The sequence below is a fragment of the Asparagus officinalis genome, chromosome 1 (genome assembly GCF_001876935.1).
Source record: "Asparagus officinalis chromosome 1, Aspof.V1, whole genome shotgun sequence".
NCBI lineage: Eukaryota > Viridiplantae > Streptophyta > Magnoliopsida > Asparagales > Asparagaceae > Asparagus > Asparagus officinalis.
This window is the reverse complement of record NC_033794.1, coordinates 58,426,659-58,449,812: the sequence shown is the minus strand read 5'-3', so window position 1 is coordinate 58,449,812 and position 23,154 is coordinate 58,426,659. Positions and strand designations below refer to the sequence as shown.

The 23,154-nt window shown below is 35.5% G+C and overlaps 1 protein-coding gene and 1 pseudogene across 4 annotated transcripts in view; one reads left to right on the top strand and one right to left on the bottom strand.

Annotated features, from left to right (window-relative positions):
- LOC109824687 overlaps window positions 1-19,343 on the top strand; it is a 30,477-nt gene extending 11,134 nt beyond the window's left edge. For 2 of the 4 annotated variants that reach the window (XM_020391334.1, XM_020391326.1), the window contains exons 7-16: window positions 837-1,017; window positions 1,188-1,299; window positions 1,598-1,678; window positions 5,567-5,631; window positions 6,057-6,113; window positions 6,270-6,341; window positions 12,633-12,881; window positions 16,038-16,153; window positions 17,639-17,731; window positions 18,989-19,343. In XM_020391334.1, coding sequence (XP_020246923.1) covers window positions 837-1,017; window positions 1,188-1,299; window positions 1,598-1,678; window positions 5,567-5,631; window positions 6,057-6,113; window positions 6,270-6,341; window positions 12,633-12,881; window positions 16,038-16,153; window positions 17,639-17,731; window positions 18,989-19,136 — 1,174 coding nt within the window. In that variant the 3' untranslated portion in view covers window positions 19,137-19,343. Of the gene's footprint in view, window positions 1-836; window positions 1,018-1,187; window positions 1,300-1,597; window positions 1,679-5,566; window positions 5,632-6,056; window positions 6,114-6,269; window positions 6,342-12,632; window positions 12,882-16,037; window positions 16,154-17,330; window positions 17,732-18,392; window positions 18,501-18,988 lie in introns of all 4 variants that reach the window. The other 2 variants (XR_002242741.1, XR_002242744.1) reach the window with 2 other exon arrangements.
- Window positions 20,053-22,850, bottom strand: LOC109834729 (annotated as a pseudogene).

Genomic DNA, 23,154 nt, shown 5'->3' with positions numbered 1-23,154 from the left:
ACATACTATTGCCGAAGTGCGATGGACTTCTGAGTGAATTTTATTTGACTTTCTAAAGAGTCAAAATAGTTCACTCAATGGGTCTATTCGCAAAAATAGAGCTAGAGTGGTCTATCTGCAATTGGGCTATGGTAAAGGGGGTCCATCCGCAATTAACCCTTTTGATTAACATTCCTTGCCGATGTGGTTTTTAGGAGCAAGCGGGCTGATGATAAATTGGTGATAATAATTGGTGGGTTTGAAATATTGGCTCCCCGTACGAGCAAAGAGAGAGGCTGATTTCTCTTAATGGGAAGAAGTAGGGCTTTGATTGTGTAGAGTCTCTTAATGGGTTTCTAGGCCAAGTGGTGACTGCACAATGTAAATAAGAAAGTGGTGTTATCTACATGACTGATTTTTCTCATTTATTGATTTCCAGGAAACCCCCATCTTCAGAAGCAACCGAAATAGGAGAGTGATTTTGCTATGCCTAGTATTTGTGTATTCCTATTATTATTACTTTTGTGGGTTGAGAGGTGAGTTGGAGAAGGTTTAGGAAATATTTGTGTCCACACTTCACGTGTTTTATCTGAACAAAAGACGTGCCTATTTGTATTTGTTGATTAATTATCCTTTTCTGTCCACCTAGCAACTGAACTTAAGCATGGGAACCCATCTTAGCTGCACGTTGAAAGTTTATATCTTACACCAATCATATCAAATGTCCCTTTATTTTAAGTTACATGTGCTGGATAATTGCTTGTTTCTCATTTTCAAACTGTTCTGAGATAGATTGGATGTCAAGTGCTAAACTTACTTATGTTGCTGACTGATCATTCTCAATTTCACTCTAACAGGGCTAACTCTATATTTTGGACGCGGGCTTTGAATATTCCATTTCCTCACTCTTACGTGTTCCCTGAACCACTCGAAAAGCAGAGCAATGGTTCTGCACATCATAGCAGTGATTCTGATGCTTCTGCATCCCAAGAAATAGTTGAAACTTTTGAGCATGAAAACGATTCTAAAACTGAGGCAGTAAGTTCTTCCAGACAACTTTCTTTCCTTGTCTGGTCTGATTTTGATTAGGATACTCAATTTGCTCAATTTTATATAACTTAAATGAGTTATCATGTTGGGATTTGTATCAGTACACGGAACTCTCATGATCAGACTGATATTTATTTATTTGTTTTTTTCTGTGTTAGGTTGCTAAAGACATGAAGAATAATGGAAATGGTGATGAAACTTCCAGAACAAAAAATGCAGATACTATTTGGATTGAGGGTTTAGTTCCTGGCATCGATTTCTGTAACCATAGTATGTCTATTATCTTAGCATCAGCATATTTACCCTATTCTTTTTGTCAGCAGCATACCACTAGCATAGTTCTATTATCATATAAAAAGGATGAAGTTTCTTCACTGCCAAGGAAGCTACTTCTTATTCAAACATGAGAAAAAGTCACTTCCCATTTGCCCTTTTGTGGTTAATGAAATTTCTAGCATTGGACAGATATAGCCGCCTACAAATTTGGTGTTCTGAGTTTCTTTTATTTATTTTTTCCTTAGTCTTATGAGATCCTACTAGTTCTTAGTGACTGTTGAAATCTTTTCAGGTGTGAAAGCTTTGGCAACATGGGAAGTTGATCCAACTGGATGTATAACTGGAGTGTCAACTTCCATGTATCTCATACTTGGTAAATTTAGACATGACTTCATATATTTAGCTTGTCGTGTAGTTTAATGGGGTACATTTGTCTTTATTTGTACGCACAAACATCACCACTTCTGTTAAATTGTATTATGTCTTTGCTAAAAGAAAACAAAGAGTGATAATCTGAAAATAATCTGAATGTAAACATACTAGGAACACTTAGTTGTCTGCAACTCAATATTACATATTTAATTATTTGTTGGTATCTCATAATCTTTTATCTTAAAGTTGTCATAAAAGCAACGTTGTTCAAGGGTTATAAATGTAGGTAAGTTTATGTATACTTATAATACTGACATTATGTTGCTTATCAACACCATACAGACCTTTTGCAGCATGGATCAGATGGAATGAAAAACTAAACGCACGAAAGGTGACCAAATTTTGGGTTAATTTCATTAAACACCTGATTGAGCTATACATAACCTTCTATTCTCCTTAAGTTTGGAGACCCATCAGGGAAACCCCCTAAGTTCACAAGAACGGGGTGTCATACACCCATTACCTTTATCGGCTGGTTTTATATGACTGGCATGTGTTTAGCCATTTATTCTCTTAAGAAAATATCAAATATGGTTTATACAAATTTATAAATTTGTGGCTTGTATGAACCAATCTTCATATGAGCTTATTCTATGGGTACATAGCATTGTTTTAAATATCCCCGACATGGCCCGATATATCCTTTTTCCAGGCTTGCCGCAAACGATATGGTCTCTAAATATCATTTACCGCATTTTGGCTATTTTGGGCGTTATATCCCTAATGTAGCCGATATATTAGCTGATATGTTGGCCGATATATCATTTTATATGACTTGTCATAAAACAATATACCGTGTTTGGTAATTTTTGGGCGAGATATCATGTTTTCCCATTATATCAAATGACGTTTTGACCTACAAATAAATTTGACGATATGTAGCAATGTTGATTTGTACTCTTGCTTATTTTATAAGGTTGATTAGTGATCCTAAACATATATTATTTACATTTTGTATGCTTAGATTTCATTAAGTATGTTGAGATTACATTTTAGTACATTATACCATATATGCAAACATCCGTTTTGTCATTCCGATATTTACCACGTATCCCCGGTATTTCTCCGATATCCGTAATCCGATATGAATTTTGACCATCCGATATTTCTCCGATATCCGATATTTAAAACCTTGGTACATAGGGCTCATGTCCAGGAAGTCCTTGATTTGCTGGGTTGTCTTGTAGGAGTTGCAATGTTTCTGTTTCCTTTTTGGGGATTAAATTCCTTGATGGCTTGCCTAATCTTGTAAAAATTCCCCATCTTGTTCAGTTTGTTCAAATTACCACCTCTTAAATTGCATAGGCATACAGTAACTATATATATATTTTTACTAGAGTTCTCACAAATAGTATGCTAAAACAAAAGTGATGAATTTTAATAAAAGAATTCTGAAAAGGTAGATTTTCCAATTTTGTATACTAATTATGTGCAATCACTACCGGTTGTTCAGAATAAATCTATTATTGTACAAGCAATCAAAACCAAGGAAGATAATGGAGCCCCTAAACTAAGGAGCATGCATCATTTGATGTAGGCATGGTATATTCCAAAGGAAACATCTTTCAAACAAATAGATAGCAACAAAAGAAAGAAAAGATAGTTGCGTGTAGGCTTTAAATCTCACATGGCAAGAAATAGAATCGAAATTGGAAAATTGAAGATAACTAATTTTACCTAATTTTTACGTAATGCCACAGAAAAAGAATTCTAGGGAAATTCATAATTAAGATAACAACGCGTTAAAATTGAATGTTTAATTATGGAAGTGAATAATTCAAGGAACTAGTTCACTTATTAAGAGAAGGCAAATCTATAACATTTACAGAATCATTACTTTCAAATGTTTTGGTCAGGAGAAACCTCAGAGTTTGGGCTGTCTGTTATTTGTATACATTACTACATACTCTAGGTCAACTATTGTATGGGAAACTATTAAATGCTAACAGATGATTAATTTAACTCGATGATAGTGATTGCTAGGCTTAGATCGGTTATGATGAACCATATTAGTTTAATATGAACAATTAAAACAAATGCATGATATCTGATATTTGAGTGTTTGAGCTACAATGTTAACAACCAAACAATCACCGACCCCAGAAGGGAAAAACCTTGTGTGGGAACCCACACCAGAAATAGAATATGGTCTTCTTATTTGCCATTCCTCCAGCTTATATATATAATTCGAGTCCTTGATCCTCAAGGACTCTTTTCGTCAAATTTAAAATTGACTCTCTATGTGAACTTCTTGGGGAACAATTAATAAGATTGGCTTCTCGAAGTAGCAGTAATTCTTCGTTTCGACCTTAAAATATCAGACTCTTGTCTGGAAGAAGGCTTTAAAAAGATAAGTTCTCCTATAGTTTGATTTAGTGACAGTACGCAAACAGTGTGTCGCTATCTCATGTTTACATATGTTGTGTACTCTGATCCACTACTTGGATTGGCTTGATGTTTTGACCCAAGCTACTTTATAATAATATTATCCTTTTCATACTACCTTTGTAGATTTATAATGGTTTTTAAATGCCCATCACTTCAGAGTTTTTTATTTTATCTTAGCCTTATGAATAGATTTTAATTACTTATTAAGCCACTTTCGCGACAAGACTAGAACCTATTCGTGCGATCAATTCATCAAATCAATCAAGTGGATAAGGTGCCACTAAGGTTTGGGTTAGCGGTGAAGGTGGGGATTGAGCTATTGGAAGTAGTCAGTTCAAGATCAGGTGATGGGCTTTAATAGAAGCATGGCGACAGAAAGCTCTAGGCAACCTAGGCGTTGGACCGGCGCCTAAGCGGGAGCCAAGGCGTTTTCTTTTTTTAATTAAAGTCAATGTAATTGAAAGCGATGAACACCACTAGGTTCTAAACTGGCGCCTATCGCCTAAGCGCTAGCCTAGGGCGATTTCTTTCTCTATTTAAGTAGTGGTGGAGGAGGTTTTGCTGAAGGTCGGAGGAGACAGAAGAGGTGTTTGCAGTCAGTGGAGGAGGCCGGGGAGTTTGGAGGAGGATAGAGGACGTGGAGGCAGAAACGGTGGCAATCACGGGGTGCACTCCACGTAAGCGGTCTCCACTTTCCTAGGTGCTCTCAAGATCTTGATGGTTAGAGCCTAGGATGCCCAGGTACTACCTAGACATAGGCAGGAGCCTAAGTGGACTAGGCAGGAGCTTTTTAAAACATTGGATAGAAGGGGGGTGCTTAGTTGTTGAGATTTTGTTTCATGGAGTGCATACAATTTTATTAAATGTTTTTTTAAGTTTAAATTATATTAGATCTTTCATTTAACACAAAATATGATGTTGGGACATGATTTTTCCAATTGGATCGGATTAAAGGATGTCCGTAAACTATACCTAGCAAAGGACCAAACGTTGATCTTTCATAACTTACAAGTTATGCAATGGCGGAACATTTCAGTTGCAGTCCGTCACTGAGTGTACTTTAGTTTAATAAATCTCATGCAATGTTTCTTGTTCCCATGTCATAACTGATGTAATCCTATAGCATATCCGCTTAGCTTGTTTAGCAATATGATAGTATGAAAGATTACATCTATGACTAAGCACTTGGCTAAAAGTTGAAGCAAATATTCCAGGCTCACGTTGGGATGTATCCACCTTAACGCTCAAAATTCTGTCAATAGTGTTTTTAGCAACGAAAGGATAAAAAAATGATTAACTTGTTGAATGTCAACTTAAACTGTTATTTTTTATCTAGCTTTCATAACATAATTTGTACTTGGCAAACATATAAATAACTGATTGTTTACACTTCTCTGAATCCCTTATTTCAAATTGTATCGTTGTTCCCTTTTACATGCAGCTGAAAAGAGCACTGCTGAAGCTGAGAAAGAGATAAGCATCAGTTATGGTAACAAGGGAAATGAGGTACTTTATCACGCTATGGTGGCATTTATTTATTAAAAATTTGGAATACAATAAAGTCGTTTTGTTAGCACATATTTTAGTGGAAATTTCATTTTATTTCATTATGTGCACCACATTTTCCCAAACTCTGAAGCAGGAATTTGCATATCAGCTTTATGATCTTAGTGAAGCACTTGCTACCTTACATTATATTTGATATAGAAATTCTTGAACTGTAGCTCATCATGTTTTATTAACTGTTTTGCTTAATATCAAGCCATTGTTAAACCACATTGGAAGATCAGGTTACTTGAATGACTGCTCCAATTAGTCTTAGTGATTCATTTTTGATGTTTTGATCAGTAAGACCTGTATTGTCAGCATTATCTATGAGAGTTCTTTTTAAGATGTCTTTGAACTGATTTATTCTTAATGCTCATTTGCAGGAATTGCTGTACCTTTATGGATTTTGTATTGATAATAATCCAGATGATTTTCTCATGGTAATAAATCCTTCCAAAAGTTTTATCTGAGACTTATGTTTATTATTGCACATCAGCTGTTTCTTCATACTAATGACTCGTTTGTACATTTTGTTTCATTGAATATATGATATATTATAATGTTGCACTGGATTATTTGACTGGTAAAATTTTCAGGTCCATTATCCTGTGGAGGCCTTCTCAAAGCTTCCATGTTCTGATACCAAATCAAAGCTTTTAGAAATACAGGTAGTCTTTGAGTCAGCATTGCTCCGTGGTGCTCTTGGTCAGTTTATCATATGCTATGACTACTAATTATATTATATTCCTGAACTAGCATATACATGTTCACTTTTGACCTGGGTTCTTTTATCCAGTTAAATGGCGGTTTTCTTCCTCTTACTTTTAGATGTGTTCTTGCCTGCAATAATAGTTTCCTTATTGCAATCCAAAAACTTTTCAGTGTTCTACATTCATAAAACTAAGATTTCAAGTATTGAATGGTGTGATCTGGCCAAAACATGTAGATCCCGACATATTTGCTAATAACAGCTCATAAATTGCAACAAGTGTACTACCTACAACTCATTTGGGCATAACTGATGGGAATAATCAGAGGCTGTTACGTTTCTGTTATGGTCTCATTAACGCTCTATTTTCCCAGTTCCCTAATTGAGAAAAACATTATTGCTTTCATTGTTCTCCTGTTAATTCTCTTGAGTCTGAGGCTCTCATTTCTTTTCCTTTCGTCTTCTGGAAGGCTATTACTACTTTCTTTTCTAACTGTACAACAGTTTCATATATTGAGGTCATCCTTTTTTATGGTCACATACATGAGTTTCTGGCAAATTGGTGAAAATTTATCACTACAAGCGTCCTTTGACTTGGCTGACTGCTCAATGCTGGCAAATTGGCTTCAGGATGAATGTCTTGATAGCAGGGTGGTGATATCTACCTAATTTTTTCATTAGTACCTATTAAGTGTAACTAAACTTTCTTTGTTAGAAACTGATTCTAACACTACTTTCAGCTACATCCAATATATGCAGTATTGCATGGGTAAGCCATGCTCTGTTGTTTGTCCCAGTATAGCATATTTGGAAATTTATTAGCCTGGTAATGTGCCCTGTCTATAACCATTTTTAGTTTTTCCAGTCCATGCATTGTCATTTTTATATATTATGTAAATATTATAGACGCAACATCTTTAATTCGTCAAGTTGTTCGAGATTAGGTATCATTTGGCTTGTACATCTTCTTTTGTGAATTTGACAGCCATGATGAGGAAGAGAAGATTATGCATCATACTCTCCAGTAATGTCAAGTTCTATGAGATGCAATTTCAATTAAATAAGTAGGTGCTTAGTCTTGTCTCCCATCTGGCACTATATTTTGTATTCATCCCTAAATTTACTAGAGAAACCAAAACATTAATTAATGATGACACTAGACTCCACCAGCCTCATTTTCTGAGCAGTCTAGCTAGAGCCCCAATTGAATTGGGTTACGGCGCAACCCATAACCGGACAGGTCAAGTAGACCTGCCAGTTCGTATCTAGCCTATTCTTAATTCAATGTTATTTCTATATTTTTTACATCAATTCTAAATCTAAATAGATTTCTGATTAATATGATATATACCTGACCTAAAATTATTTCTAAATTCTGATATTAGTATTTTAACGAACAGGTAACATGATTTGTCACTTATTATGATTTTTATTTTAGTTAATTAATTACACATTAAGATTTATTTCAAATATAGATATAAAATTTTGGTCTAAATTTTGAATTTATTCAAAAATTTAGGGATTCTATTTTTAGCTTACATTCGATTTAGAGGACTGATGTTTCTGACAGATACTTTATCATTTTATTATGTCTTCAAAAATAGTTTTTTATTAATGTTTTTGATATATCAAAAAAATTATGATTATTATTATTATATAGTTTAAAGCTATAATAGTTATATGTATGGATAGAAGAGCCTTTTCAAATCTCTATTAGTAACATTACTAATTGTATGGGTTATCTTTTAAATGATGACTGGATCCTTAAATACACTGCAAGCCAAGCTGAATATCTGATGCCCTTTTGCTCTGATCATTCCCCAGGTCTGATTACAATTAATGATGCTAATTTTGTAGGAAAAAATGCCTTTCAAATTTTTTAACATGTGGGCTAAGCATCCAGGTAAAAAGCCTTTCAAAATTTTCAACATGTGGGCTAAGCATCCAAACTTCCTGGATATGGTGAAAACTATTTGGAACAAGGAGATTAGAGGATATAACATGTACAGGCTTTACACCAAACTCAAAAACCTCAAACCTGTCCTTAGGGATTTGAACAAAAAACACTTTATGGATATTGGTCAGCAAGTGATTAGAACAAAATCGGAATTAAATGATATTCAAGTGAAGCTAAACTCTGATTTATTCAACTCTGAGCTGATAAAAAAAGAGAAGGAATACATCAAGAAATATGCCAACTTGCTGGATTGTGAAATTTCTTTTTACAAGCAAAAGGCTAACATCAAATGGGCATTGAATGCAGATAAGGGCTCACAGTTATTCCATTCAGTAATGAAGAATAAGAGGCATCAAAACAAAGTTTTAACTATATTCTCTGAAGATGGCTTTAGAATAACTGATATAGATGGTATAACAACTGAATTTGTTGACTGCTATAGAAAATTGTTTGGTAATGAGAAGGATACTTCTGCCCCTGATCCTAGAGTGATCTCTAATGGCCCGATACTTACCTCTTCACAATGTGCTGAACTGTGTTCTCCTGTATCAAGAGATGAGATAAAGCAAGCTCTATTTACAATGTCTGATAACAAGGCTTCTGGGCCTGATGGATTCAATGTTTATTTCTTCAAATCTGCTTGGAATGTCATCAATGAAGATCTATTTCTGGTTGTTGAAGAGTTTTTTACATCAGGTAAACTCTTGGGCACTTTCAACACTATTTTCATCACTTTGGTACCAAAAATTCCTAATCCAAATACTGCAGCTGACTATAGACCTATCTCCTGTTGTAATATCATATACAAATTTATCTTAAAAATCATTGCTAGTAGGTTGCAAAAAGTAATTGGCTACCTTGTCAACGAAGCACAAAGTGCTTTTGTTAAAGGGAGGCTTATTTTCAGTAATTTCTTACTAGCACTAGAGCTCATCAAACAATATGATAGGAAAAATAACTCCCCCAGAGCTATCCTTAATGTGGATTTGAGAAAAGCTTTTGACATCATAAGTTGGAAATTCATAAGAGCTATGTTGATGGGTTTGGGGTTTCCTAACACTATGACTGACTGGATAATGGAGTGTATCTCTACTCCAAAATTCTCTTTAGCACTGAATGGTGGGCTACATGGATACTTTCATGGTGCAAGAGGACTAAGGCAAGTGGATCCACTATCTCCCTATCTTTTTGTAATAGGGATGGAGTACTTATCAAGGAAGTTAAGTTCCTTAAAAGCAGATAGGAGTTTCAGATTCCACCCTAAATGTTCTAAACTGAAAATAACACACTTGGTGTTTGTAGATGATTTGTTGCTGATTAGTAGAGCTGACATGAGCTCAATTATGAGAATTTCTGCCTGCTTCCATGAATTTAGTCTGGTTTCAGGGTTGGAAACAAATTCTGGTAAATGCTCTATCTACTTAAGTGGCATTGATGTCTGTCTTAAAAATCAGATATGTGATTTCCTGGGTTTTAAAGAGGGAATATTTCCTATGAAATACCTGGGCTTGCCTTTAAATACATAAAGACTCTTATGTATGGACTGTTCTTCCCTTATTGGTAAAATTCAAGACCAATTCCAATTTTGGCAGAAGAATGGAAAATTGTCATATGCTGGAAAGCTTGAGATGATTAAATCAGTCATTTTGGGCATTCAGACTTTTTGGATGAGCAATTATATTTTGCCAGTTAAGAGTCCTAGAGAAGATTGATAGCCCTTGTTCTCAATTCCTTTGGAGCAATAAATTTCATTTGATTTCCTGGGAAACAGTTTGGCCAAGGGAAGAAACGAGGTGGATTAGGAATTTTTTCAGCAAAGGAATGGAATTACGCTACAGCTGCAAAGCTTTTATGGATGGTGCACCTTAAGAAAGACCTATTATGGATCAAATGGATATATGAAAACTACTTACAAAATCAAAATATTTGGACTGCTCAACCAAGACTGAATGATTCATGGATGTGGAAAAGACTTCTTAAAGTGAGAGATATATTGGTTAATAAGTTTGGAAGTGTTGAAAGCATGAAGAATACAATTAATAAATGTTCTAATGGCAAAGTTATTCTTTCTGCCATGTACAGTTACTTGATTCAGCCAGCTCCATTGGTGAATTGGCATGATACAGTTTGGGATGGTCTCCTATATCCTAAGCACTCTTTCACTCTATGGCTGACATGTCATTCAAGGCTACTAACTAAGGATAGACTTTGCCGAATGGGGATGTTAAGCACAAATCAGAGCAATTGTGTGTTGTGTTAATGGAATCAAAGTGAAACAATAAATCACATTTTCTTTGAGTGTCAGTTTTCGGCTGAAGTATGGAATAAGATAATGGAATGGTTGAGATTTAAATGGAAATCTTGTAATTGGAATCAGCTCCTTAACTGGTATTCTTGCAACCTAAGAGGAAAGGGCCCCATGAAGAAACTAAAGAGAATGGTGTTACCGATGACAGTGTACACAGTCTGACAGGAAAGAAATTTTCGGATCTTTCAAGGCAAGAAGAGGGAGGCTAAGCAAATTGTTCTTGTTATCAAGTTTTTAGTCTACACGAAAGTTTTGAATGAGAACTCATATGTTCATATAAGAGATCTCCTTGAGAAAATGTAATTTTCTGTTTTTGGATTACCAGATTCTGGTATCTAGATATTCTACAAAACTGTACATGTTGGAAATGAATAAAAATTAGTTCATTTACCAAAAAAAAATTTGTAAGTGTTATCAAGGCGTAAGGCGCAATGCAGACCGCGAAGTCCTCTTATGCGCATCATGTGCAAGGCGGAAGGCGATGTGCGCACCTCAGTGAAACGAGGTGCATATCCCAAACAAAATTATTTGATAGATATATCAAAGTAAACAAGCAACATGTTTATGGTTTTCAGTAAAAAAATGTCAAGATAATAACTTCACCTATCAGATCACAAAATAAGATCTTAGTTTATAATCTTAGGACGAGTTAAAAGGGTCTTAATGTCAACTTAACTCTACCCTTCCATATTTTCTATAATTAATCACGTTGAAAAATAAAAGCTCATTTGCTATGAAATCGTTCATTCATAATTACTAACATTATTAATAATTAGTGTCATAATATCTAGAATAATAGTTTGTGATTTCTTAATCAATGTTCATAGTCTTTCAGATATACAAATAGTAACAATAAGAGAGAAAAAAAATGAAAAAGTGAGAAAAAAGATGATGGAGTAGACAATAATATGGGGCAAAAGAATGAAGAGAATGAGGAAACAAAAGCAAAACAGAAGGCATGGGAGGAGGATTAAAAAGATGTACTCGAAACAGTTAGAAAATGGTGAGGAGTAGTGAGGCGCACAAAGGCGCATCGGGGCGTGAGCAAATATTTAAACAAGTTAGAATCATTTAGCTCCTTCATCAGAATTGGAGACATACCTCCTTTAATCTGTTCTGCTTTCAGCTAATCCTTCACGGCTTCACCCACGTGTGTTGAACTTGTAGGGTCTCCAAACTCATCCTACACTTACAAAATCCTACGACATGAAGAAATTACAAGCCACTGTGAACACTGGAATTTATAATATATCATGCGTCATTGAGAAAGTGTTGACAGTTTGAGAGAGAATTTGTAGAGCATGCTTGCTAGAAGATCTTAGGTTGAGAGCTCGGAGAATACTAGAGAAGAGGAGAAATTGTTGTTTGGTATGGCTTGAAGTGACGATATTGGGAACCCCGGGAGTGTATTAATGAAGAGAACACATTGTAAAGGCTAATTATTACTATATATGTAAACAAGCCCAGTGGCCACCGCTGATATTACTATGACCATTGCCATTTAGTTGCAATTGGGCTAGCACATGAAGACTGTCTGCCACTTTAGTATCTCTTCACAGCCTATTCATTATCTAAATGTAGCATGCATCACTTAATCAGAACATGTACCACTTTGGCTTTAAGTATTTCTGACCCAAATTTTTGGGATTTTATTCACCATATTTATAGGTACCATGCAGGTAATGGGAGTAACACATATATAATCTTAGCGTAATATTGAAAGCACATACATTTTCCTTGTATGTAGCATTGTCCTATTTTGACTATTTAAACCCATAGTTGATTGTGGTACATTTCATTATTTTGCATTTCTTAGATTTTTCTTCTCAGAACAAAGTACCTAAAGGGGATAGAACAAAGACGAGACCTCAAAAAATGCATAACACGGTCCAAACCTGAAGTTTTTCACGAATAATAATTCAATATAGTACCTGATTTTCTTTGTCTTGTTCATAGACATTAAGCAAACTGACTGATGCTTACAGAATGCTGAACTAAGATGCCTCTTGCCTAAAAGTTTGCTTGATCATGGATTCTTTGCTGCTCGTCAATTGCATGGTGAAGGAAGCGAGAAAAATTCAAGTTTTCAGGTCCACAATTATAGCTGGAGTGGTCAGCGTAAGGTTCCTTCCTATGTGAATAGGCTGGTTTTTCCTCAGGAGTTTTTAACAGCTCTGCGTACCATAGCATTGCACGAAGATGAGCTTAACCAGGTCTCTGCACTGCTAGAGAAGGTAATTGTATTTTTTAAATTTGAATATTTTTCATTAAATGTATCCAATTTCTGATGTTCGTATTTTTTAAAGTCATTACATTAACACTGTATATAATTTTCAACAAGTTTATGATTACAGTATTCCATTGTGCATAATAATTGTGTGCACTTAGTTCTGCAGACTGCCTCTTCTGCAACCTAATTAATTTTTACTTATGTTAAACATTTCTAGAGTATATGACTATTAAATAGGTAAACTTTGGTGATTCTCTGACTTCAAGACAGATATGTTTAATTTGATCTGAATGAACCGTTTTTCGTATCAAGGTTGGAACCGAGTTGTTGCGCTTTTAGGGGCTGTTTGGATGCTTTTAGGAAACTAGAGTATTTATGACACAAAATAGAAAGTGGTTATCCACCTCATCACTTTCTATTCGAGTGTTTACATTGTTTGGTTAGGAATCTTTGTGAATCCTAAAATAATAGTATTACATTGTTTGGATAGTATAATGTAAACTAGAGTATTTATGACACAAAATGGAAAGTGGTTATCCACCTCACCACTTTCTACAAGGTTTTGACTTTTTTATTATTTTTTTGGACACATTTACGACATTGTGTCAGCTTTCCAACAAAATCACTCCTAATTTTGGTGATTTTGCTTTCGGTGACACCTCATCAAAAGGTGTAAGCTTTTCATGTAAAAGAGAATTTAAACAAACAATGTAAAGTGATGAAAGCTGACATTGAGACCCATTTTTTTACACTTTCCATCCTTTTACATGGTAAAAACATACAACCAAACAGCCCCTTAGACACTGGCTGGGTGACGGTAGTTAATGCATTTAATATATGAAGTTTTGTCTAGTGGAATAAGTGCAAAATGTATGATATTGTTATTTGATATATATCAAAGTAATCTTTGTGTTGTTTTAAACAATTGAATCATTACCAATGAGGCATTGCTAAGACCATTAACCCAGAAAAAAATCAAAAAAATCAAAAAATCAAAAAGTAAAAAATATTAAAATAAAAAAGGAAAAGAAGATTAAGAATGATTGCATCTTAATTTCTGAATTATGTTTTTTATCAAATATATTCAGATGCCATCCAGGATACTAAATCCATAATTAGGAGAAGTAGTCTGAAAATGTGATATTTGTCTTATTTAGTTGTGCTTGAACAAGTTCCATATGGGATTGGACATTAGATTGCTGACCTAGATGATTTAACCAAAATGAACAACTTAATTGTGAACATTCCTTATGATATACCCAATCAGATTCTCTCTCTATATTTCGTTACAATAGACTTAAGGTTCTAATGATATGGACTTCATATATATATATATATATAAAATTTTGAGGTGATTAATATGTGAGCATAGTCCTACATCAGATAAGATAAGAAAGAGTGATGAATTTAAATAGGAGTTTGGGTCAATACTTAATAGCTATAGCTTTTGGGTTAAAATTAATTCTTAACTTCTGTTTAAGGCCCATCAACTCTAGATTGGGCCCGATTTCTCCCCTAACAATGATATCAGAGCTAAGGTTATGGTCCAAGTAATTAAAAAACCGATGATTTTTGATATCTTCAATGTGAAGCCTGAAGGTGTCGGGAGGATCCACGTATGCCCGTAGGAGTGATATAGTCTAGTTAGCCCCATGAGTGAAGTGGTGGGAGTGATATAGTCTAGTTAGACACCATGAGTGAAGTGGTGGAAGTTCTTACGGATGTTTGATAGCTATGTGTTGAATGCATGGTCTGATTAGCCCACGAGTGAAACGGTGCAAAAGTTTGTGGATTTGTTAGCCCACGAGTGAAGTGGTGCAAAACTCAGTGAATTCAGTGAAAGATTGAATTATAGTTGAATTGAACTATACTCACAAATTAAGGGAGAGTTGTTGAGGTGATTAATATGTGAGTATAGTCGCACATCGGATAAGATAAGAAAGAGTGATGAGTTTAAATAGGAGTTTGGGCAATACCTGATAGCTATAGCTTTTGGGTTAAAATTGATTCCTAACTTCTGTTTAAGACCCATCAACTCTAGATTGGGCCCGATTTCTCCGCCAAAATATATATTGAATGCCAAGATTTCCCAACTTCTTATCAAATTATAGAGTCTAGTCTTACTAGTTTTTGGAATGAGATCAAGTGGGATGAGCAAAGTAATTGAAAATATTCAACGTGGTTGGAAGAGTTGGTCTTAGGCCATTTATTAGCATGCTTATTGAGCACTTTCGCCTCTAGGTGGGAGCTATATACTGTTTATTTCTGATATAACAAAAATATTATACCATAGTTTATCATGTCATGTCATGATATTTTTGTACAAATTACAGGTATGAAATATGGGGGTTGAAGTGAACGAAATATTTAACAAACAATATGGTTATTACTCATCCAGATATTCGCTCGCTCATATATTAGGTATTTTTTGAAAATTTTAATTAGTTCATATTGAGCCATAAACTTGAATGGAAAAGGCAATTTAGAGGTGAATTCATCAAGTATGATGCTTTGGAGGGTGTTTTTACAAATGTATACAATTTGGAGGGTCTATATGCAAAATACTCCAAAGAATAAGAAAGGCAAAAGAAGTGAACTCAAGAGTTTAAACCAAGGACCTTGATTTTGGAGCCAAAGCACCCAACAAGCAGGCTAATGAACATTCAAGAAGCTTTATTGAATGGAAAATATATTAACGAGTTGAATATGAATATCATTGTGATACCCATGCCGATTTCAAATCCGAATTCAAATATTTAAAATTCAACTGACTTCTGATTTGAATACACTGATATTGGATTCGATTTGGTAGTTTTCCACCCGTAATGAAATCCCGAAATCAAAAGCGACTATTTGAGGAAAAATTTCTTGAAAGAATCAAATTTTGTCGTCCTCTTGTCATGCTTTACTAAATTTGTTAAGTTAACGATAGGATTTTAGGATCAGTGGGATGATAAGTGATTGTTCTTTCCCAGTTCTTATCTGTCTTTCTTTGATTTTTGGATCAGTGGGAAGATGAGTGATTGTTCTTTCCCAGTGCTTTGCTGTCTTTCTTTCTTTTGTGACTCACATAAGTTTTTCCACTATAACAGATGCTTCAGCTAGTGTAAATCAATAATTTTAACTTCTGTTACTTACATTATGCTTATTGATTTTCAAGCTTGTTGAATCTGACGACGTGAGAGAGCCTACTGATAAAGAGGTGGAAGCAGCTATCTGGGAAGTTTCTGGGGATTATGGAGCCTTGCAGTTGCTCGTGGATCTTCTTTCAATGAAGTAGTAACTCATTTTTACTCTTTTACTTCCTGTTGCTTTATGTTGTAGCTTGTAATTAAGTAGAAAACTTATATCTAATTGCAGTTAGATTTAAAAGCTTAGCAGTTCGGAGCTTCAGTCATCAATATATTTCCTTTGTTCCGTATATTTGCAAAGGATGGTGGGCAATCAAAAGTATGGATAAGATTTTGTTTGCTCCAGTTGATGGCCTTACTAGGAATAAATAAGGTACCATTGTGTAAAGTATCCTGGTTTTGGCCCTTGGACAGAGAATGACACGTTAGCGGTACAAAATTGTATCTCTCAACCATCACCACAATTTTGGAGTTTTGGTGCATAAGAATGAGCTTTAAGATATATGTTACTTGTTACTTGCCAAAATATTAATAGTTGCTCCAGGGATAAGAATACATACGTAGGAAAAATTTCATGTAGCCAATCCCAACCCCATTGGATAAATTATTTGTTATTAGGAAATAATGTGTATGAGGTGGTGGCTCATTTTGCTAAATGAGCTACTAACCATGTGTGACGCCCACCTTAAAAGTCACATCAAAAGGTGTGGACCTTCATCCTACTATCTCTTGGTAGCTCATTTTGCTAAATGAGCTGCCAGCTCACAGCCGTCAAACCCTTGTTATTATTGTATCTTACAGGTTATTTAAATAATTATTTTTTCCTTTAACGCTTTAAATGCCATAACTGATGCTCAAACCGAGGAGACTAGAACTGTTAAAACTGCTCAGACTGAAACAATAGCTCCACAGGGCCAAAATTTGATAACTAATGTTATAATCTTCCTCTGAACTCTTTGAACAATAAAACAAGTATTCGTAGTATATCTAATAGATGAACTTATATCTTCTTTAAATAATAAAACTAGTATTTGTAGCATATCTAAGATATGAACTTATATCAATCAAGTCTCTACTAAAGGAATTTTCTGATATTTACTGAGACGTTTTCCCTTCGTATTATATTAATCCTTAGTATTTGCCCATTTTATAAGTTTCATGGAACAGGTCATTGATCATCACTGCAATGTTTCTTCAGTGATTTAATGCAGCTGAGTTTCGGCAAAGCGAATGTTTTACCATCTTATATTTTTATTCTATCAAGCATCCCCTGCTGCAACTAGTCCCAAATTGAAGACTTTAAGGCGTGTTTCTGTCTCTAGGTTGCAATCAAATTGCTTGGCTGTTGAGAGGTAGAACTGAAAAGAGGATGGACACAAAACATATAGATTACGGAGCATGACAACTGGAGTATAAGATGGGAATTGCCATGGAGGAAGCAGCATATAATGCTGTTGCTCAGTCATTCTGAAACTTTAACATGTGTTTTTCCATTTTGTACTCTCTTTTTTGACAATTTATAGTGACTCATATTTATTGAACTTTATTTAATATACAACTAATGCCAAAATGACATTATTTATTGTTGTTTTTGAGTAACTCTACTACACATTATGTTTCTGGCTGCTAGGATGATGGAACTTGAAGAGGGTTCTGGGACCCAAGAGTCTGATGCACAACTTCTTTCAAATAGCCACGTTCTGGAGTTTGAAGATCAGTTTAGGTATGCCTCAATTTTCTGTAAATGTTTATCCTGGCAATTTCTTTTTGTGTGAAGAAGTTATCAATGTTATAGTTGTCCCACATTATTAAGGCACTCTTTGTTTTCTGAATAGTTTTCAACACTTAAACTAGGTTTTGATTAATGATACTTGGGGTCGTGATTTATTTGGATTCTTCCACATAGTTCTTTTTTTTTTTTGCTTCTTTTTTTTTCCCACTGTCCGCGGGCAAGTATTGTGATGGTTATTATTTATGTATGTGTCTTTATATGCCTATTTAATCTTAGTTATTCGAATCCGTTATTTGTATTTTAATATGATGGTTCAAGGCATATTAAGATCCAAAACCTATGTTCCATGGGTACGGGTGCGGGAGCGAACACAGACACGTGCAGATGCAGGACACGACAAATTTGTAAAAAATAGGATACGGGGACACGACAATATATACATATTGAAATTAATAATTTATATGAGATCGATACTTTTTTTTACCATTCACATGTTATGAGAACTAAAATCCCTACGATGTTTTTATGCTTCTTTTATTGAGTAGATTATAAATTGAAAAACCACTCGGTTTTTTAACTAGATACCCAAGCCATCTTTTAAAATGATACTTACGAGATGAAATGAATCTGACCCGAGTCCAACAACTTGCAGAAACTTGAGGTGAAGTGTAAGATATATGTCCAAAAAGTGTCCAAGGAGTGTCGGACACGGATACGGGAAGTGTCGGACACGGATATGGGAACCGGACGAAGTATCTGGGTAACCTAGTCCTAAACAATGTCTTTGGCACAAAAATAACTACGAGTTTATGCATAAAACATGCATGGGCCATAATTTCTCTTTTTTGTACATTGTTGGTAGCGTGGATATTTCAATTTGCGTTATATTTGTGGGTACATTCCCTGTACAAGGGTATAACCACTTACGCCTCCTAAAATATTTTATTAGCACTTAAACCCTTGAAGTCCAAAGTCCAGAACAGTATAAGTTTCTTGTCTTTTCCCATTAGATTAATATATCACATGGTCACATGATGATAGATTACCTTTTTCCTTTTTGAGTTCAAGTGAAAAAAAAAATTGCCCTTTGAATTGATGGGTAAATAATGTCATTTGACTTTTTGGAGGTTTAAGTGCTTTAAAAAAATAGTTATGGCACCCTCATAGCCCATAGGGCAATGCGCGTATATGCAATTAACCCTTTTGATGTTTTCGTACACATAACATGTATTTGGTTATATATTGCAGTAAAAGAAGTGAGAGGAGCGAAGAGAATTGGATGACTAGAAACAAGTGGTCTAGCATTGTTTATAGAAGAGGGCAGAAACAGCTCACCAGCTCATTCTTGAAAGAGGCAGAACATGCTCTTGAACTCTGTATCAATGAACAACGATAACGATGAGAAGCTGATGAGAATTCATCTCGACGTTTGGATAAATGTTGGTGTCATTTTCTTTTTCCCCCCAAATTTTCTGATATTTGTAATAATTTGGCTAGCCCAATTTTGTAGTTATTTGTATATCAATAAAGTCAGGCACACAACCGAGACTGCAGTTTTTTTTCTCTAATGAACGGAATATAGCGGTGTATTGGTTTGTCTAACTTATGTTTACCTTGTTCTTAATGCTTCTCCTATTGGTCAGTTAAAATACAATTGCTATGAAATTACATTATCAAATATGAATTCTGAAATTTCCTGGGCTGGCATTTGATTCAAAGCATCTGTTGCGCAATAAAATGATAGTTGGGACTAACTTGAGATATGCCACAAGCTTTAGAGCGCATTTGACAACTTGGTCAGAGTGGATTATAGTCCGCCTTTTGGGTTAATAATCCATTTTGTGTTTAATAACCACGTTATAGAGTGCGTTATTTTGGATTGTGTAATTCAGTGAAAAAGTGTTGGAGGCCCCATTTTCTTAAATGAAATGTGTCTCAGTTGCAAGATTTAGTTTTTGGAGTTTCAACCCTAAAAAGTGCAAAACAAATGTGTTTTAGCTCCTCCTCTTTATTTCCTTTTATAAAAAATCCCTAAAATCATCGCCCAATTTGAAGAGTACATCTTTGTAGCGATCTTTTAGAAAGATCTCATTCAAGAACAGAAGAGGCCAATGTCTAGCAACAAAGCCTTGAATGCAGACACTATAACATAACCGACCATCAAGCTCATCAATGGCAATGTAACATCTTGGATTGGTCTCTTTTACCATGGGTTCATACTTTAAGACGAAACCTACTTTATCTGATACGAAGCACATAAATCCAAGAGGAGACCGCCACCAAGTCACAGAATCACAAGCAAATGAGGAGAGGAGAGAGAAAAAAATCACCGGGTTGCAAACATAAAGTGGTACAAATCCAGGAGCACCCGTCACCGTTACAACGATCAGGTAAGCCAACAGAACCGCAATTTCGAAACTGGACTTTTTACACCACCAAAAACAAAAACAAAAACAAGAGCCCCAGACAACGCCCTAACCGCCGAAGCCGTAGAGGGTCCTTCCCTGGCGCTTGAGGGCGTAGACGACGTCCATGGCGGTGACGGTCTTGCGCCTGGCGTGCTCCGTGTAGGTGACGGCGTCCCTGATGACGTTCTCGAGGAAGATCTTGAGCACGCCGCGCGTCTCCTCGTAGATCAGACCGCTGATGCGCTTCACGCCACCGCGCCGGGCCAGGCGGCGGATGGCCGGCTTCGTGATCCCTGGATGTTGTCCCTCAGCACCTTCCGGTGGCGCTTCGCCCCGCCCTTCCCCTTCAGGCCCTTCCTCCCTTCCCCCGCCCCGACATCGCTCCCGCTCTTGATTGATTCGGACTGCAGCGGCTGGCTTTCGGATTTGATTCCGATTCGATCCGATCCGATTGGAGGGTGATGGAGGGTTAGGGCTCTGGGTCTGGGGATTTTTATAGAGGGAGAAAGAGTGGGGTTTCGAATAGGGGAGGGGCTCGGAAAATTTTCGGGGGTGAAGAGGTGGGGATCCGTGTGTCGATGGATGGGATCGGTTGGGTTTTGGATTGACGGTCGAGATCTGTTTTATACGGTTGGCGCGGATCGATGAGCTGGCAGCGGAAAGTCAGTGGTCGAGATCTGTTTTATATGATTTGTTGTTTTTTCATCTTTAAAAAAAGAACAATTTTTCAAAACCGCCTGATTTTTTTTTTTTTTTCCAAAACCGACTGTTTTTTTTTTTTTTTTTCAAAATCGACCTTTATTTATCAAAATCGACCCGGTTTTGTGATTAGCAGGCTAATCACTATCTTAAATAGTCGGGGTTGGCAACCCCGACTATTTAGGATAGTGATTAACATGCTAATCACCCTTTAATTAGGGTTTAACCCCCTCCTAAATAGTCGGGGTTGGCAACCCCGACTATTTAGGATAGTCATTAACCTGCTAATCACAAAACCGGGTCGGTTTTGATAAATAAAAAAAAAACAGTCGGTTTTGAAAAAAAAAAAAAAAATTCAGGCGGTTTTGAAAAATTGTTCTTAAAAAAAATGCATGTCCCCTTACATCAATAATCTTATTCAAATCAATTGATAGCTTCACAGTCACGCTCAAGACGAAATTGTTTACGCTGTTGAGCCAATAGTTGATTGCGTTGTTCTAATCGTACACCACGTTGATCTAACTTTTTCTTATCATTTTCTAATTTCATCGTCATTAGTTGTTGCATGGTTTCCCTTCCAAGCTCACGTTTTTCCTGTATTTTCTTTGATATTCTTAAGAATATCAACATCACACTCAGATGGGAGAGAGGATCTTTCCCTTCGCTCAAGACCAAATTTGTCTTTTTTATGATTTTATAAACAATTACTTATTACTTTCATATTTTTTTAATTAGTAACTAATAATTTAAAATCAACATAAGTTTATTTCTACTAATTATTTTTAAATAAAAATTTTACAGTTGAAAATGTCTTTGTCGATACCTTCAAAATGAGACTAAAATTGAATAATATTAATTAAAATATAAAATTCCAAGAACCAAGTAATTAAAAATGAAAATGTATTAGAAAATTAGATGGAAGATAAACATACTAATATTAAAATACATCGAAACTTTAATTAAAAAAGTTACATCGTTTCATTTCCATGTCTTCCCCAAAAATGTTCAATCAATGCATTTCAAAGTGCAAAATGAGCTTCTTTATTTTTCAACTTCTTATGTCGAGCAAGGAACCGTTGGAATCGTTCAGTTTTGGTTATCTTCATATTTTCAGCATTCAGAATTGATTGTGGAGTTAAAATTACAACATCTTCTTGCTCGTCGCATTTATCTTCGACAATCATACTGTGCATTATAATACAAGTAATCATGATATCATGCACAGTTCGTTTATCCCAAAAACGGGTTGGCCCATTGATGATAGCAAATCGTGATTAGAGAACATCGAATGTCCGCTCCACATCTTTTCAACACGCTTCTTGCTCATTGCAAAATATTGTTTCTTTTTATCATTGAAATTGGAAATGGTTTGAACAAGTGTTGGCCATTTCGGATATATGCCATCGGCCAAATAATAACCGACATCATAATTTTTTTTCTTGAATTGTGGAATGAGCAGGAGGAGAAATATCTTATGATAGATTGTCGAACAAATTAGACGACTGCAATACATTAATATCGTTATTGGATCCTGGTAAGCCAAAGTATGTGTGTCATATCCATAGATCATATGATGTTACTACCTCAAGAATAATGGTTGGACATCCATGACGTCCCGAGTATTGTCCTGCCCATGCTGTTGGACAAATTTTTTATTGCTAATGCATACAATATAGACTTTTCAACATTCCTGAAAAACTTCTTTCTTCGCCCTTGTGCAATAACCTTGCAACATCATCGACGTTGGGGGTTCTCAGATATTCATCTCCATATACTTCTACAATTGCTCTGCAAAATCGCTTTAAACATACAATTATAGTTGACTCACCGATTCTAACATATTCATCAGTACTATCTACTGATGTTCCATACGCCAACATGCGAAATGCCACTGTTACTTTTTGTAAAGTTGATATCCCAAGTTTGCCGACACCATCAATCTTCTGTACGAAGAAGTTATCATGCTCGCGTACCGCCTCGACTATACGAATGAATAAACTCATTTGCATCCGGAACCTTCTACGGAATAGATTTGTGTCATATGTAGGATTATCAAAAAAAATAGTCAATGTAGAGTCGAGAATTACCTTATTCCCTCCCGCGATTGATCACCAAATGACCAGGAACTGAGCCAATACGCTTTGGCCGCTCTGCCTCTTAAGAGAGATAAGTCATTATTTCATTATTAGAGGCATATATGCGAGCTAAGATTTCATCTTCTCCTATTGTGTCATATCTTCCTCCCAGTTTTTAATGTACCGAGAAAATGTTTCATCGTCGTTAGAAGAAGAAGAATGTATATGTGAC